At 39.9% G+C, this 19,082-nt stretch overlaps 1 protein-coding gene across 2 annotated transcripts; it reads right to left on the reverse strand.

The window, feature by feature from the left end:
* Nucleotides 1–4,427: 4,427 nt before the first annotated feature.
* LOC119733196 (phosphatidylglycerophosphatase and protein-tyrosine phosphatase 1-like) lies at nucleotides 4,428–17,247 on the reverse strand. Of its 2 annotated transcripts, none has more exons than XM_038206785.1 (5): nucleotides 17,097–17,247; nucleotides 12,125–12,330; nucleotides 8,200–8,280; nucleotides 6,268–6,459; nucleotides 4,428–4,972 (listed from the first exon to the last, which is right to left on the reverse strand). In XM_038206785.1, the coding sequence occupies exons 1-5, from the start codon at nucleotides 17,212–17,214 to the stop codon at nucleotides 4,811–4,813; spliced, it is 759 nt and encodes a 252-aa protein (XP_038062713.1). In that variant the 5' UTR covers nucleotides 17,215–17,247; the 3' UTR covers nucleotides 4,428–4,810. The 2 variants fall into 2 exon arrangements, with proteins under 2 accessions (XP_038062713.1, XP_038062714.1); XM_038206786.1 differs by having other exon boundaries at nucleotides 4,429–4,972; nucleotides 17,087–17,246.
* Nucleotides 17,248–19,082: the final 1,835 nt, after the last annotated feature.

The raw sequence follows: 19,082 nt of genomic DNA on the forward strand, positions 1-19,082 counted from the left end.
CATGCAAATGATCCAATACCAGGGTGAGAGAGCAGGTAGTGGTGGGCGCGTACTGCTCGACACCCTGGGGACGAGGTTGCATGTAACTTGACCAGAGTTAGGTTTCTCTACACTTCGGCTTCAGTCACAGCTTCAGCGCTCAGGAGAATTCTTTTTGCATTTGATTTTGATGCCTCTGACTCAACGAGTGTCCCTCCTTTTCCTCAGGAACATTACAGTCCCTACATGACATCAAAGTTTTGATCAAACTTTAGATGTTGATTTGGTTTAGACAAATCGGTTTAGGCTAGTATGTGCTTCTGATGTAAAAAATGTATGAAACTCATAAAATGAAAGCGAAGCCACGGAAAGACGCTTGAACCTATTGTCGTATCATACAAAGTTGGTTACAGGCGTCTTGTTACAGACAATTCGAAGGAAACAACTGTGACTGCTCTATGTTCCGACACCCCTATGTTCCGACAACCTAGATTGTGTTACTCCCGGTTAGGGTTAGGGTTAGGGTTAGGAATAGGAATATGTGCAGTCGGAACATAGGGGTGTCGGAACATAGAGGTGTAACCACAGGCATTTATACATTTCTTATTATGTAATGCTCTGAGGAACTTCCCTGCAGGTTGCCTGTGAAAAGTACCTTTTGTGACTTGGCCCTTACTTGTGTCCAACTAGTTGAAGATCTTTATCAGGCCAGATGACTATTTCCCAGGTTTATTGCTATCATCGTGAATTTGAGCATGAGCTCTGGCTACATGGCGTACATGTTTATGGTTTCTAACTTACGCCTTTGAATAAAGATATCTAGAGAAAATTGGTACATGTAATTGCCAACATATATAGGGCTGGATATGTCGGTTGGTAGGGCATCGGTACAGTAATCTGGAAGTCGCAGCATTGCATCTTGGCCGCTTCAGTCAATTCCTTTGTTCAATTTTATAATTATCAGGTCGGATTACCTTCTGATTCAGATATATTTCAACTGATTCTAAATACAACTGGGTACAAGACCACGATACAGTATTTCTTGTCATGTTGAATTTGCCAGGATCTGCTGTCAAGAGACACATAAACTTGATGCATGTACAAAAAATAGGATTTATAAGTTGCAATTAACGAATCTAAATGTGCGCAGTATTTTGGAGACCACATCACCGATTGGAATTAAATGTATTGTACACAGAAAGACAAAAAAAATGGCAAGTTGTATAAATTTGAGGGAAAGGGTTGAACATAGCTTGTTTTACTAAAATGTGGCCTACGTTTTATAAGGGCCACTCTTTATGGACTCGGTGCACAAGAATCCCCTCGCTGGTTTCAAAGGAAGAGTTCGGACACCAGTGAAAGGGACACTTTAACACATTGCTGATGACGCCTGATCATGTGAAGCACGTTCAGAATAAAATTAGTTGTGGGTAAACGTACATACATGTATATGTGTGTGAGTTTGTTTCTGCGTTCAATAGGAGACGTTAAACAATACAGGGCGAGTCAAAAAAAAAAACGAACCCAAATGTTGGAACTATTGTTTTAAGGAAGTTCTGCATGTAGCATTTCCAAAATCTAGAATATAAAAGCACAATTCATAAGCTTTCTTTTAGTACAAGAATCAATCAAATACTCATGTACTTTTAAGTTACCGAAATTGAAACACAACCACCGTTTTCAGGTTCTGTCCACGGATCACAAAAAAGTTCAGTGTTCTTTTTATAGCAAAATGAAAGGAAATCACATAGGGATGTGTGTGAATTTTTTTTGTTTTGCGTTGTGTTTAAAATTCCGTTACTTGAAAAGTACATAAGTGATTTGAATGATTCTTGTACTAAAAGAAAGCTGATGAATTGGGCTTTTATATCCTAGATTTTGAAAATGCTACATGCAGAACTTCCCTAAAACAATGGTCCCAACATTTGGGTTTCGTTTTTTTTTAACTCACCCTGTAGTAACAACAATAGGGTTCCCAATCTCCGGAAGGTCCCCAATTCGGATTTGTGTATGAAACATATATATGAAGTCTTCCTAAAAAGTTTGAGGACAAACAAAACAGGGACAATAGGGGGTCCCGATTGCAAGCAAATACACACTTGTTGCTTGTATGTGCATGTGGTATGTCTCTTCCACTGGTGCTCTTAACAGAAGTCACATTGCGCCATCTATCATGTCTATACTATTCCTGCGCGGAGCCCATACTAAGCTACAGATATGCATGGCATTTTACACACAGCCCGTTCTATACCAATATATACACAGTTATACAGCATTATTATCACATACAGGGCTTCAATACATGCGTGACTAATAAACACATTGCAAAAATAATGTAAAATCCCTTCACCAAAAAAATCAGAATAAAGTAAAAAAAAATAACGACAAAAATTACATTTTTCAAACTAAGTACAATGTCAATTCCTTCTTGAATATTGGTCGATCGATCGTATCAAAGTCATCTCATCTACAACATGATACTTGAAGTGAATGAAAAATACAAAACAAAATGAGTTTCTATTCATGACATCCCAAACTATTTCAGTTACATTAACCATTGTCAAATTTGAATACCTCTAAAATGATCACTCGCTCTGTTATTGTCGCAATCCAATAAAATAAGGTGTTAATCTGTACTGGAGGAGAAACAAAATTCAATCATTTCCTTCTTTGAAAGCAGATATTTTTCCCCCAGTTGAAATTTAATGACACCTTCAAACAATGACTCGCTGAGTTATCATGTTATTGTCAAAAGCCGTGCAAAGTACGTGTATCTACCGGCAAACTGTCTATAAATAACCCTGGCTATGAATTCAGGCAGACCTTTACTCATAATTATGAACACAAACAAAACAATTCAAAGGCCGCTGCTGAATTCAAAGAGAATACATGTATGTAGAAGAAGGACTGTGCATAAAACAGAGATGCCACAGGGTCTGCTTGAAAAAAACGGAACTGGGTCTGCTTGAAAAAAAAAACGGAATGGCTGCTTGAAAAAAAACAGAACTTTTTTGTGTGTGAAAAAGCCACTCCGTGTCCGACACAAAGTACCCGTTGTCATCTTTATCTTGTAGCCAAGCCAAGTTCTGTTTATTTTTTAATTTTGCTTCTATGGCCTTTAAAGCTGTCGGTTCGTTCAATCACTTTGATTTTTCCATATTCCTAATATTTATTCTGCCTACCCGAATTTCCAACGTAACATTCGACACGAAACGTGCATGAATCCACAACACTGCTGTCGGTGTACATGATCCTTGCACTCGCGATGCGCTCAACGAAAACATGGTTGGTAACCGCATTTTTTGTATTCACATATATCACTGCGATCGGAAACCACCGATAGCTGAAATGATAGACTTGATTTCCAGGCTGAATGCTACGTGTGAATGCTTAGCACACAACACGCCCGCACGCGGTGAAGCACGTGCGAGGCGCCGTTGTATACTGTGTGCAAGTACGTTGGCCGCTTGTATCGCATGCAGGCTCGGCAACAACATACACAAAGACTGTTTTTGAGACTACTTCAACGAACAACATTGTGCCATGCGTGCGCCTAAATGTACTAAATTGAGGTAAAAATCAACACATTTCCACAGTTTTTCTTCTCTTTTTCTGGTTAATTTGACGGCCGAAAAAACCGGAATTTTGTGAGATTTTTTTTAAAAACTGGAATTCCGGTTAAAACCGGAAAAGTGGCATCTCTGATAAAAATTGTAAATAACAATGAATATATGCTCAGTGGAGTATTTTGGAGGGTCCCGTACAGTTTCAACCAAAAGTACCTAATGAGTAAAAGGCATAAGTTAAGTAAATTTCCAAATTTACAAAATCTGTTTCAATTCAAAAAGAACATAATGTGCAGATCAACTTTAGGCAAACTCTATAAACTGCGTTCTGTTTCGTGCTAATGCAATTTTCTTGTCATTTGATAGTTCTAGAATTTAATTCACACCTAAGAGAAAGACGTGGTAAGAAAAACTGAAATAGACTGTGTGCATTGAAAAAAAAAAGCTTCCTAAGAAAAAAACAGGGCATAGACAGGTTCCTGTTCAGTCCTTCCATTAGATTGCCGACTTTCAAGAGGTGAAGTTAGGGCACCAGGCTCAACTTGACCCTTACTCTCTGGCGTGTGTTTGGGAGTCATCTCAATAAACATCGGAAAAAACTTGGAAATGCGATTAATGTCCATTCCCATGCTTCTTAGCTGAAATACTCAGGGGAAAAGGGGGGGGGGGAGAATTACTGTTAACCCTCGGAGCAGCCCGACGGTAGTTTTATAATCCACTGTTTCCAAATATGGGCATAATTTTTTTTCAATGGGCCATTTAGGCCAAGCTTCCATGTAATCCTCACCCCTACTACACACCACAAGCCTGTAGATCAACTCTCATTGGCCAGACCCTAACCACTCCGGAGTAAGGAGTGTTGAAAGACAGAAGCCAAGATGGTGTCCAATGCCTTTGTGCAGTATTTGGAGATCTTAGTGGCCAGCCCTAAGTGTCGCCGATCCCTTTGTGTCAACCCTTCGTGCTGCCAGGAGCCCAGACAGGTTATAAACAATCCATGGCCATGTAAATTACCTTTATCTTGTGCATATACCAGTATACAGGCATGCCAGGGTTATTGACCTATAAACACATGTGGTGATAAAATTCTCCACGTGGTTCCACGGTGTGATTTTTTTGATAGGCTGCTCCATGGGTTAATGAGTCTACAACAAAGTCCCTTCTGTACCTAAGCAATCTGAAATTTGGACTAAACAATTTGAATGTGGATCAAAGTTTTGTGGAACCTAACATTTAGGAAATGGTGCCTACGATGGGTGATTTTGCTAGTCGTCTGTTGACAAATCGACCTTGTGACCCGCCCTTTGACTCTTGACATGCTTGTCGTAGTACCTGTACATGGCCCGGAAGTGCTTATCCTTCATGATGATGTGATGTCGCTTGGTCTGGATGAAGATCTGTGCCTCCTGGGGGGTCCATTTGTTCACCTGCAATGCATGATGGGACAGGAATGGGAATTTGGTACTTTGAATGAGTCAGGTTGGCGCTACCCGTTACAGCATGACTGAATGTGGATCTTAACCCGTTCGCGCCGGGATTATTTTTCCCCAAAATTTCGATTTTCGAAAAAAGGCAACATTATAGTGGCTAACTTCAGATATACAGCCAAACGCCACAAATACTGATTCGCAAGATTGATTTCAATAGTATTTGTTCACTATTTCTCACCAAACCTCATACTTTTCAACACTACGGGGTGTGCAACAGAACAATAGGCTGTGCAAAGCTGCCAATTCAAGATCAATACACAGTCTGCCTCCACAGACTTTGTGTGCGTGTGCAAAAGACGTGAGGAAATAGTGTGTTTAGACATCACCAAGAGGCGAGTCGAGGCACGTTTGACGTTTTAAAAAAATCAGCCGTGCTGGTGTATAAAAACAGCCAGTCACGCCAGTGCATGGTAAAACAGCCTCCGACGGACATTACTAATAACGAATTGACAGCCCTTGCCTGTCATATTTTCAAAATACATGTAACGCCCTCTTTCTTAAGGATTTTTGACCATCAACATTTCATGGAGGCTGATCTGTTTCTAGGAACGCCAATTAGGAAACAATAAAGACAACAAATACATTAAACACTCTTTACAGAATTCCCCCCAAAAGTTAATATGAATGATATGAAAGATGTGTTTAATTATTAAGGAAGAAATAATATGCCACATTGATGCAAGGTGATCTACTATCGAGATCTTGCGTCCTGAACTGAGGCTTGGTTGCGGTAAAACAACATAATCAAATAGACAACTCAGTAGAAACTTGAGCATAAGGACAATTCCACGGTTACTCATGTTACATTTTTGATGTACTTTTGAGTTTCCTTGGGCTGTAATTACCTCACTGAAAATCTCTGTTATCTCTCTGGTAGATAGAGTAGACCTAGACCTACCTAAGCACTAAAGATGACATCCAGAAAAATGTGTTATGTACGATTAAACAAGAGGCACAATCTTTGTCACTCGCGTTACATTTTTGTAACGTGAATTACCAATTTTGTGTGTCTTGTTTATCATACATAACACATTTTTTCTGGATGTCATCTTTAGTGCTTAGGTAGGTCTAGGTCTACTCAATCTACCACGGAGATAACAGTTATTGAACCTTTTCAGTAAGGTAATTACAGCCCAAAGACACTCAAAAGTACATCAAAAATGTAACATGAGTAACCGTGGAATTGCCCATAACCATTAGTTGGATGCAAAGTGCTCTCCCTTATTACTCACATGCATCAGGTAGCAGCCAACCAGAGTAGCGCTGCGTGTCCGTCCAGCCTTGCAATGGACGTAAACCGACTCTTGTCTCTCGGCGTATTCCAGGATGAACTGGACACCGCGCTCCAGCTTGTCCATACTAGGAGCCTCTGTGAAGTCTACCGTCGGCAGGTGAAGGCAATCCACTCCCAGCTTGGCCCATTCCTGCAGGTTGCAGTCCCAATTCAAGATATCTCACAATACAGAAACTTGCAATGGAGATACAGGATTTTTTTAACCCTAACTCCCTAGGCCTTTTTGCTAGGATGTAGCCTCAATCCTGCAAAATCCTCCAATTGGCCTCATGGAAAAATAGCATATAGCCTCAATCCTGCAAATTCCTCCATTATTTCTTGAATATGGTCCATGGAGGGGTGACCACTGCCTGAATCCTGCACAATCCTCCGGCTATAACTGTCAATAGGCTGAGGCAGAGGCAGTGACATCCTGGAGCAGTGCGGAGGATGTCAAGTTTAATCAAGGACTAAAGTTATGCACGGCTGAGCATAAACAACACAAGGTCCGGCCCAAGATCTTGACACAGTGCGTACTCCGAAATCAGCAATGCACTTTTGCCATGTAACCTCAATCCTGCATATTCCTCCAATTTGCAAAAAGGATTTTGGAGGATTCAGGGCGGTTACGGTTAATAAGGTTTAGCTGAGGCTAAGTCAACACAAAGAGCAAGGACATTTAACCCTAACCCACCTCACTCCTCCAAAATCCTCCTGGCGGTTTTGGAGGATTCTAGAGGATTGAGGATGAATGGTGATTGAATCAAATGAGGATTCTGGAGGATTGAGGATGAATGGTGATTGAAGCACATGAGGATTTTGGAGGATTGAGGATGAATGGTGATTAAAGCACACGAGGATTTTGGAGGATTGAGGATGAATGCATTTTGAGGCAGGACTGTCTGATGATTTTGAAAAAAATTAGGCGGAGTTGCAAAATTTTGGAGGATTTTGGAGGATTGAGGATGGTTGTAAGCAAAAAGGGCCTAGGGGGTTAGGGTTAATCGTAACTCCTCATTGAGTGATTCACAATGTAATAGGAACTTTCCTCACCCCTGCAAATTTCAACAATTCTTACACCTAAACTATTATTATTGGAGGTACATGTATGCCGAACCCCATGTAAAGCATAATCAGTTTTAGTACATTGTACAAAAACTACAATAAAGGAATGCAACGTGAACAAAAGAAGAGGAAACTCCAATCTGTTCAAGACTTTGTACAGTGTTTTTCAATGTTCAATAGCGTAAAGTGTGAAGTGAAAAACAAGGAAATTAGCTGATCTGAGGAAAAGTTGCATGCCTGACAATACTCACTCTAACAGATTCCAACAAACCCAGGTGTTGTTGTTTAAGGTTAAGCACCTAAGCAAGGTGTGCAATGATTTTACTTCGTCTTGTTTTATTTTTATGATTATCATTAAAATCTGTGTTTCCATTTTTTTCACATTTCAACAATTTACGTCGCCGAAATCTGTAAAACAACTAATACAATTTGAGTGGCCTTACCTGAAAAAAGCACTTTTGCCTACAGTTTTGTGTACATGTATAAATGAGGAACAGTCTGGTGCCTGGATATGCGTTACACATTAGCGTTTGTTTTTATATGCGGTGTCTGGGGTAAAAACAGAGTCAATTCGTAGCAGCGCGAGCACGGCGTGAGTTACGAAAATACGATTTTTGAAATCAAACTGTTACGATCTTATCGAGACAACATGCAGTATCATATTTCATATTAATATGAGCAAATTGGAAAGGAAATTAGTACTTTCGAGAAGGCGTGGACGAAAGATCGCGAAAACACGTACTGCACGTTGTGAATATATAGCACCAAGTACACGATAAAAATATGTACATGTACATGTATAAACAAAACAAAAAAACACGGTCACCTCTCTTGTTGTGACAAATCTCTTCAGCTCAAAGTCTTCGTTCATGGCAATGACTGCTTTTACGTTCTCCTTTTCTACGACCTGAGAAAACAAAAAAAGTGGACATGAAAAATAAATTTACGGATTTTTGTAGGATCCAGGGGACCAACCAATAACTCAATTTCACTTGTTTGTGACATAAGGCCCCCCAAAAAAAGTCTCCGGTTTCTGGTATGCGTGCGCGTCGCCGTAGCCATAAGCGTCGGCAAAATGAAAAAGGTTTTTTTTCAATACAAGATGATGTCTCAAAACCGCCAAACTCACTGGTTTGACTGGAATCCTGCTGCTGCACAATTTTAACGTGTTTTTAGATGGGGCTATGATCGAGAATAAGCTTTATGTGGCCTCTCTGGACTCCCATATATTTGCACTAAGTTTAGTCAGGCACCATTTGCAGTCATCAGCCAACATTTGAAGCCCCCCCCAAAAAAAAACAGGTAAAAAAAAAAAAAAAAAAAAAAGCCGCGTCGCCGCACCACTTTTGGGGCAAGCTCCATACCAGAATCCGGAGACTTTTTTTTTTTGGCCAAATACCCTTTTTTGAGGAGTGGGTCAGATTTATCCTGTGAGTGCTGTTGATTTTTTTTTAGTGCGGAGTGATGCGATAGTCTTAACACATGTAAATATCGCCAGGCGACAAAACATCGACGGTCGTAGCTCAGACGCAGCTTGATCTTGAAGAGTCAGTCGCTGACTGATCTGTGTTCTCACAAGGTCCACCTGAGTTCAGGTTAAGCTGGATGAATAAACGCACACATATACAATGTACATGTACATTGCAATATACATTTTTGTACATTTATACATTCAAAACTTGATTTAAAGGGGAGATACAACATTTGCAAACATCAAAAAATGATCAAATTATCACGAAATACGTACTGGATTGTAAGGGAATGATAGTCTAAAGCGTCCTGTAAAATTGTGTCTCCTGGTGTGCTGACATTTTCAAGAAAACATGTATTTTTCCAACGGTGGTCCGCCGACCAGCGTTGCAGAAATTTTTTTTTTTTTCAAAAACTGCTCCAAATTTTTCGTAACAGTTGTTTTGCATTTTCTTTGCAATTGATTACACACCTGTGAAGGGGTGCAAGCCAGCCAGACTGATTCTCTGACCTTACATTTCCCCAAAGTCTATAAATTTCTCTGTTTCATCTTAAAAGGGGTCAGGGAACCAGGCTAAGCGAACATGTTTTTTTTGGTTTTCACCAGCATCTACTTGCCCAAAACATGAAACAAGTCAGTTTAACAATATTTGCTACTAATCCTCCGAATCCATTTATTTCTGAAAATTGCAGCAAAAGCAAATGTTGTACATTCCCTTAGCTGCAGTTTATTGGCAGATAGTTTGTCTTAACAGTGAAGGCTCCAATTGGCAGGAGTTGGAGGCCCTGGAGGGTGCCTGATACTGATCAGCTGGGGACACTCATTTTGTTATCAGAGGACTCTCATTGTTCTCTGTGGCATGTATTGGAGTGCCTGTCCAGTTACCCTTGAAATGACATGGCAGATATTGGAGGGCCGTGCAAAAAACATATGCCATTTTCTTAAGGCACATAATGGCATGCGTTGGAGGGTCCAGTAGGGTAAGGGTTAAGCAAAATTAGGAATTCAAGACTACATGTACAATGTATGCAATACTGTGCGTTCAACCCATCTTTAACAAACATGCTTTAATAACAAAAATGGCTTTTTGGTACTCCCTGTTTGTCACATTATTAATTTCGAATCCACAGCACAACAGGTGTTGCCCAGACCACAACTGTTGACTCACACTCAACTGCACAATACGATTCTTGAAATACATTAGTGTGACGCACGTTCACTGCATATTACTGAAACGCAGTGAATTGAGAAAAATCAGTGTAGCGTAATCACTACAGTGTAGCTGTATAACTTCCCAGTCAATACATCACTTGCCAAACACAGCACGGAACACAAGGCCAAATCAATTCACATATGTTTACTGTTTACAGACATGTTGTGAGTCGATCCATGTATGTACTGTACATCATGTACATGTTGGTGATTTCCAACGATTACACAGTAAAAAGTAAAGTCTGTCACGAGCCAATGTGGACCATCAGGCCAGCATTTATCTCTAGTTTCAGTAACATAAAGTGACTGAGAATATGTCTATTCCCCTTGGACAGGATGCGAAACCATTGCAGGTTACTCCCCAGCTAATGCCAGGTCAAGAGAGGCAAAGTGGACGGTGGGGTTGAAGTGGCTTGCCCAAGGACACAACATATGACCAGCAGCTGGATTTCTAACCCCTGACCGTCTGATCATGAGTCAAAAGCCCTAACCATGCCATTTATACACCTTGGTGGAGAGAGGCAAGTGGGATTGAAGTGCCTTGCCCAAGGACACAACATATGACCAGCAGCTGGATTTCTAACCCCTGACCCTCTGATCATGAGTCAAAAGCCCTAACCATGCCATTTATACACCTTGGTGGAGAGAGGCAAGTGGGATTGAAGTGCCTTGCCCAAGGACACAACATATGACCAGCGGCTGGATTTGAAATCCTGACCCTCTGATCATTGTACATGTATTATGTATGTGCAATGTACTTTTAAAAAGTATTTTTTTTGGAAATATAGAGGGCTACATGTACATTACTTAAAGGGAATGTACCACATTTGCTTTTCCTGCAATTTTCAGAAATACATGTAATGGATTTGGAGGATTAGTATGTTATAGAAAATATTGTTACACTGACTTGTTTCATGTTTTGGGTTCGTAGATGCTGGAAAAACCAAGAAAACCAATCATATTATTGTAGTCTGGTTCTCTGAGCCCACTTAAGATAAAACGGACACATTTATAGACTTTGGGGAATTGTAAGATCAGAGAATCAGTCTCGCAGGGTTTTAGTCTTCACATGTGTGTAATCAATTGCAAAGAAAATGTAGACAAACTAAATATAAAAAAAGTTGGAGCACTTTTTGAAAAAGGCCAGTTTTCTCCGACTCTGGTCGGCCAGTTGTTTGAAATAGGCTAAGTAAACAATCCAAAACATAACATTTTCGGGGATTTCAGGACCTAGTGCCCCTTTAAGTTGTGGAACATCAAAAGCTTTTAATGTTAGAATCAGTGACAACAGACATTTTCAGCATATAACATGAATAAAATGAAATCAAAATTGTTGAAAAAACTTCTTTCTTTTTTTTGAACGCGAAATGTACGACGAGTTTGGTGAGGCCGCCATTTTGTTTACGTGAAGCTAGCCTACTATGCATGTGTGAAGTGTACAGAGCCATACTACGCATGCGCGAAGTACACAAGTGCCATCCAAACAAAATAGCGGCCAACACTAATTGACAAACTCGTCGTACATTTCGCGATCCAAAAAACCAAGATTTTAAGTATTTTTAACTTTATTTCATATGCTGAATGTGTCTTTTGTCATATATTTTCACCAGAAAATGCATCATCTGGTGTTCCAAAACTTATACAAAATTTGTTGATGTTTATGTTGACGACTTTTGACGCATGCAGACGCTTGGTGACGCATTTCAGTAGTTAATTAGACTTGAAATCAAGTCTGTAATGAGTGGTTTTAATCGCGTCCGCCGCGCGCGACTGCCAAGCTCTGTGCCGGGGGTACGACATACCGCGTGCTGTCCTAGTAGCGGGGACGCTACGTACATTTTCGACCCCACGTGTGTGCGATCCCATGCGTGTACTGCATTACATAGACACGGACTGACCATGCCGCGCGGTGTACGTGTCTGTACATGACTTTCGCATGACTGGTTGTAGCGCTCACGTTGCGTGAACAGCGGTGGCATGGCCGGTATGCGGATTCTGGCGCTGATGACGGACATAAACCACTAGAGTCTAACGACTTGCCATCAAGTCTAGTAGTTAATCTCCCTACCTCTTGCGCAATGTTTTTACTTCTCAGTGGAAGCGCCCCCAGTAGCACCGTAGGGTCGATCCGGTCGTACCATTCCCGCGACGACACACTCTTCATGAAGACATTGAAGCCCAGGGTAGGGTAGAATAAAATCCTGGACCCCATACCCACGGAATCTGCCTGGACAGGCTGACAGATGAGCGCAGTGAAGTTGGGACCGTGACCTCCTTAATAAAAGACAATCAGAATGTTACATGTACACGGTTGTATTTTATACATGTTATAACACCTCACCCACAGATTCTGTGTCTTGATTGGCCGAGAGCGAGTCACATGTTACTTTCTAATTTTGCTATCTTTCTGTGCACGGCCAAAGTACTATACCATTAGCAACCAAAGTACTATTTCCACGGCGCGGTATTTGTGTGCAAATGCATGCTGGTGTGCGCGTTGCGCGTAGCGCGTATTATTCCAAAGAGAGCGCGCTGCAGACTTGGGTTCAAACATTTCCTGAAGGGTTAGTTTTTAAGAGAGAAATACATTTTCCACCAATTTGTATTGAAATTGAAGTTTATTTCAACTGTGTTCAGATTTAAATAATGTAAAATATCAAAATCAAGCAGAATCTGTACATGTAGGTGAAGTGTTATAAAACAAATATTGAATGCTTTATCTCGTGGTGAAGTAAAACTAGCCTCCCTCGGTGATCCATGGAGCATTCTATTTTCCCTCGGCTTCGCCTCGGGAAAATAGAATGGTCCATGGATCACCTCGGGAGGCTAGTTTTACTACACCACTCGAAGCATTCAATATTTGTATACTATGATGTCTCATCTTTCGCCCACCGGGTAGATTACCACTGATTAGGTAATCTTTCTTCAATTTTTGTCAAGAAATTTTTAGACACTAAAAGACAGTGGATATTTTGCAGGCGGTAATCCCGGCAAGCTAACGTTTACTAAAGGTTTGCCGGCAGCAATCCCTATCAACAGAGGGCGCTGTACTCTCTAAGATAGGGCTGCATTATAAGATATATTAACCACCAACGGTTGTGTAGTAGTACATGTACCTGTGGTCTAGTGGATAAGCAATGGATCTCATCTCAAGTACAAAAAAAACAGTAACTGCGCATTTTCAGTGCATATATCCGGCTAGCCCCACTAGTGTGGCCGCGGTATGCTGCGCTGAACCTCTGGCCACACACCGTGGTACGCGTGGTACGCGCACTACTGAGGACGTTTTCATAAAAATTACAGGAATTTTCTTACATATGGTTGTATTCTATGATGTCCCATCTATCACTTCTGGGATGCTTAGGTGTAATGATGTTCAATTTTCCGAGATATTCTTGAATCTTTCTGGAGCCCATATGCACTCGTGAAACGTCAAGTGATGGCAGCCATTTTGAATGCGACAAGAGATGACCTCAAGCTGTGACGTCGCGTTTATGCAAATTGCTTGTCGAGCGAGGGCGCGAGTTGCAAATGCGACGGCTGTTTCCTGTGCCGTGGATCCTGAATAGAGATCAGTGCACGTGGCCCCCAGACGATAAATGCATGGTACAGGAAACAGCCGTCGCATTTGCAACTCGCACCCTCGCTCGACAAGCAATTTGCATAAACGCGACGTCACAGCTTGAGGTCATCTCTTGTCACATTCAAAATGGCTGCCATCACCAGACGTTTCACGAGTGCACATGGGCTCCAGAAAGATTCAAGAATATCTCAAAAAATTTAACATCATTACACCTAAGCATCCCAGAAGTGATAGATGGGACATCATAGAATACAACCATATGGGCAATTCTTTGGTAACGGAATTACGGAATTTTGTCACTTTGTCAAGGATTATTCTTTCCCAAGAAAACATGTTCTATGCTAGGCAACTAATCTAAACATGGAAAGGGAGCCAAGACCCAATAGAATTGATTGACCGCTAAAAAAAAAGAAAAAATCCCACAAGATTTCCCTTTAAGGGGCGGAGCTTAATATCGGTAACGGAATTACGGACAGAGGACAAGCATATTTGAGTTCTCGCATAAATTAATAAAACTCTCTGAAGTTTGGAAATTTTAAAATTGGACACTACCTGTTATTTGTAGAGTTCAGGGGTGTTGTTAACTACAATACAGAACAAAGTTGAAAAAATAATCACTCTTTTCATAATTTGCATTCGAATCACGGTAACGGAATTACGCCTGGGCGGTAACGGAATTACGCCATAGGTTTACATGTAATAGGTAAATGCAATACATTAACATTGAATTCAACATAAACTCATCACAATACAAATTTTAGAAGTTTATACAATGCCACAAAGGGAAAGCTAAGTGAAAATTAGCAGATCAGAATGTAAATGTAGGCCTAAACATGTCTGGGCTTCATTTTTTAGGTCAAAGGTCAAGGTCAAATGAAAGCAGTCTGGTGATGGCTGCATTGCCTGTTAGCAATGTATATTTTTTTTACCGAAAATCGAATTTTACTATGAACATTTGTATTATCGTATTTAACTAGTTTATCGTGGAAAATACAATAAAACTGCACTGGTTGGCATCTCTGAGCAAGGGAAGATGTTAAGTTATGCCAAGTAGAACATGTAGAAGTACAAGTACAGTCTGGTACTCAACTTTCATATACTTGTTGTCGAATATATTTTCTGTGGGTACCAGACAATGGCTTTGGCAACACATATTTAAAGGGAATGTACATCATTGGCTTTTGCTGTAATTTTCAGAAGTGAACTATTTGAGGGGATAGTATAATAGATCAAATATTGTTACACTGACATGTTTGAAGTTTTGTGTTCGAAAATGCTGGAAAAATCAAGAAAAACAAAACTGTTCAAGTAGTCTGGTTCCTTGACTCCACTAAAGGTAAAATTGGGCAATTTATAAATGCCTGAAAATTGGAGGGTAAGGGAACCAGACTAGCTGGCCTGCACCCGTTCATGAACATGTAACAAATACCCGGTAGCAAACAAAATTTGGACTGGAAAGAGTGTAAAGTTGGAGCAGTAGTTGAAAAATAGTTAGGTTTTTCCAACGGTGGTCGGCCGACCACCGTTGGAAATGTATACAAAAATATCATTTTCTTGAAAATTACTTCATACCAGGTGCCATAATTTTACAGGATGCTTAAGACTATCATTTACCAACATCCTAGTAAGGTATTTCGTAAAAACTTGGTAGTTTTATTTTCTGATGTTTGCAAATGTTGTATATTCTCTTTAAGCATCCAAACAACTATTAGCATTTTTTAAATAGTAAAAAAGAAAAAGTAAAAGTAAAAAATATCAATGGAACACCTGATTATTTTTAATTGTATAATAGCAAATTAAAGAGGGAAATGATTTAACAAGTAATTTAGTATTTAAAGTTATTGTCCAAGATTACATGCAAATCTCCTATTTAATGTCATGTACATAACTTCTGGAGGAATGTGCATACTTTGTGCATGCGTAATTCCGTTACCGTAATTCCGTTACCGTTTCGTAATTCCGTTACCACTTGGAAAAATGCCAAGAAATTACTATTTTAAAGTTTTTATTTTTCATTTATGTTTGTAGTAGGGTCTTTTCTCAACATACATGATTTGAAGAAAAAAAACAAGAAAATTTGTGAAATAAGTAACTTTTGCCATTTTTTCGGTAACGGAATTACGTGCTAATTTTGACATTTTTAAATGAAAGCCTACACTATATATTTATATATATATTTATATTTTAAAATTTTTTTAATGACCCTGAGTAATGTTAGTAACTTGTAACATCATAAAATAAATCAAATCTTTTCCCTATAATTCAGAAAGTAATACATACACAAAATTTTATTTTTTTACCAAATCTGAACGTTTTTAATCACAAATTGCAAAAATCACTGTTTTTACCAGAAATATGTATTTTTTTTCAATTTCGTTTTTTTGAACTGAATTCCCCATTTAATTGAGGTCTGGAAAAAGTACAAAAAAGGTTTAATATGTAAATATTTATTTTTGACATTTTTTGCTCTCCCATGGAGAATTGCCCATATGTAAGAAAATGCCTGTAATTTTTATGAAAACGTCCTCAGTAGTGCTCGTACCACGGTGTGTGGCCAGAGGTTCAGCGCAGCATACCGCGGCCACACTAGTGGGGCTAATATCCGGCAAGCTAACGTTTTCTAAAGGTTGCCATCTCCGGCTAAATATCCACTGCCAAATTTAAAATTTCAAAAATCTTTCTAAAGCCCATATGCGCCACTGTTTGAACTAAACTTCTCAGTAGATTGGGAAACCAGATGTGTGGCTTACGTACAGCGCAGCTATACCGAGGCCACACAAGGGGGCTAGGCGTGCTGAATCGCAAGGCACCAACCGGCATGCAGTAAACCGGGCAGGAAAATTGTGATTTCTACCAGAAACTGTTCAAAATTGCAAAACGGGTGTCATTAGAATTACGAGAAGTCTGCTTTGATTGACATATGATTGAAAAGGTCATTTTGAGTATAAAAAACATCTTTGACTATAATGTGATTAAAACTAAACAGGGGCCCTACACTGCACAAGCACCGTCGAAATTTTAGGGATGAAATCGATTTCAAAACAGTTGGCTTTCTTCCATTGTCCGTGCTTTTACTTTTTCAACACCAGTTACCAACTCAACTGGTTGACAGAATGAACATATCACATTTTGCAATGTCAACAAAAAGTAACTCAACATTCAGGCTACTTCATAGTGCAAGTTTGTTGTTTGCTAATCTTGCTGGCAATCTGAATACTTAAATTCAAAAAGATGGTTTGTTGTCCGAAAACTGGGCAACTGATTTAAATATCCAGGTAGCCATACTGCCTAGGCGCTAGGCTAGGCCCTATACAGGAAAAGACATGAAGCACTATAGTCTAGACCTTCGGTCGGAAGTACAACTCAAGATTTCACACAGCTGCACAGCAGAACTTCCTGTGGTTGTCCAAATAAATGGGTAAAAATAAAGCAATAAGTTTTTACTACCGATTCTCACCTGAGATCCACCAACAGCTCCGGGGTAACAAACTGCCAAAAAAGCAATAAATTTTAGTGAAACTCAACTTGAAGTTGAAGCGTTGCAAAATTTCACCACCACCACAAACCGTGTGCATGACTAACCTACGTACAATGTTACGCTTCAGCGAACACGTGCTTTTGTTGTTTTCACACATAACACAGTGAAGAGGCGGTGCACAGACTTAGTAGACTCGCTACTAGTCTTCTGCTGTAGTAAATCTGCGTACATGTTAGACTTTTAACAAGTTCAGTCACCATTCCAACTTTTGATATTCAGCATATTTGCTTACAAAACTTGTAGGACACCAATAAAATTGCCAATGAACAACGATGTTGCAAGTCGCTAACATAAACCAGCAACTTTGTGACTGAATTGCAACAAACATTTTGGAGGCAGGTTGTCCCTCGACTGTCCCCAACTACGGCATATGTTGCCAGGAAGTTGCAAGGTTTCAAGTTTCAGATCACAAGTCATCAAAATCTCAAATTTGTAGGAAATAAATAAAAGAAATTGCAAATATTAAGTCACAAAAGAGAAAAAGGACAACATTTACTTAACACACTGCCATTTTATTTCACAAATCTTGTTTGTTTTTAATATAGTCTATATCTTTACAATAAGATCAAGCAAAAACAAAAAAAAGTCAGTCAACATGCATACTTTACGTATCCTCACTCTATTTATAACATTTATAAATCATATCTTTAATTCCTGGTTATTTCATGTCAATTGAGGGCACATTTTTAATAGTTTAAGCAAACTTGGGCTAGCCAAAAAAAAAAGTAACTACATGTATTTCCTTTAAAAAAATATGCAGCAGTCCAAGGTTTACTGTTTTTGCTGGTTCCAGGGGGCCAGATATATGACTATAATATGACCCATTTGACTGCCTGACTGACGATTAGCTGGGCAGTGCTGTCTTATAGGATCACGCCAATGTGTGGGCTAAATCCAGCCTGTCCATGTGTAGACTCAGTCTTGCTTTTTGGAAGACCAAGTCTTGTATTTGGATGTTGCTCCCTGTAGTGCATACAGCCGGTCCGTGACAAGCTGGACGCAATTAACAAGATGAACCAATCCAGTATTGGCAATATTGGCAACGCTATCCAAGAAATTCCAAGCATAAACCTCACACGTGCTGTATTCCAGCTAATGCATGTGCGAGAGGTATCCCCCTCAGAATTTCCCGGGTAGAGCTGCCAATATTGCCGAGACTGGATTTGATTTGTCTTGTTGGTTGAGATCGACATCCACTACCACGGAAACTGTTAACCCCATGCGTACGGGAAGCGGTATTGGCCGCGGCCGCTAATCCTCATTGGAATGCAGTTGCCAGCTGTGGTATGCCGTGGCACAGGGCTAGTGGGTAGTTCCACAGCTGCTGCTTTTGTGCAGTCCCGCTACCACACAAAGGCTGTGCAGTCATGCGGGCCACTTGCTATATGTGTGGAGGAATGTCCCCATTACACCTCGTCCTTAAGGGGTTAACAATAGCGTGTTTGTCGCAGACGGCATGGCTGTAAAATAGGGAATGAAATTCAAACCAGTCTTGAACAAGACTAGTGTATGAGACCCTGCCTTTCAGTGAATAGCTTTTCTGTATCAAGAATCAACGAATTTTGTGTACTCTGGGTCAAGCTTTACTATGCATGTCTTGTCTCAAGTGTTTTGAAAGAAATGTTTAAGTAAGATGGCCTTGTGTTATCAACAAATAGCCAGGCATGACGACAAGGAACACAAAGCCAATCTACAGTGTAAACAAAATACCTAAACTTTTGGCTTTGCCTGTTTATTGTAGACAAGCGTATATATCTCAATGCAAGAAGGAAAATTCTGCAGAATTCCCTTTTTAACAAAACTTTTTCCTTTATCACATTGGACCAAAACATGTTTATACCCGAATGATGAGTGACGTCATTTTGATCAGAAATATGGACTAAGCTGTTGATTGGTCAATTTGGC

Source organism: Patiria miniata, unplaced genomic scaffold (genome assembly GCF_015706575.1).
Source record: "Patiria miniata isolate m_02_andy unplaced genomic scaffold, ASM1570657v1 HiC_scaffold_25, whole genome shotgun sequence".
In the NCBI taxonomy this organism is placed as follows: domain Eukaryota; kingdom Metazoa; phylum Echinodermata; class Asteroidea; order Valvatida; family Asterinidae; genus Patiria; species Patiria miniata.

Coding starts and splice junctions, on each gene's coding strand:
- LOC119733196 (XM_038206785.1), bottom strand. CDS start 17,214: ATGCACACGGTTTGTGGTGGTGGTGAAATTTTGCAACGCTTCAACTTC. Junction 8,281..12,124: donor GTAAAAACATTGCGCAAGAG/GTAGGGAGATTA, acceptor TTGTTTTCTCAG/GTCGTAGAAAAGGAGAACGT. Junction 6,460..8,199: donor GATTTGTCACAACAAGAGAG/GTGACCGTGTTT, acceptor TGCAACCTGCAG/GAATGGGCCAAGCTGGGAGT.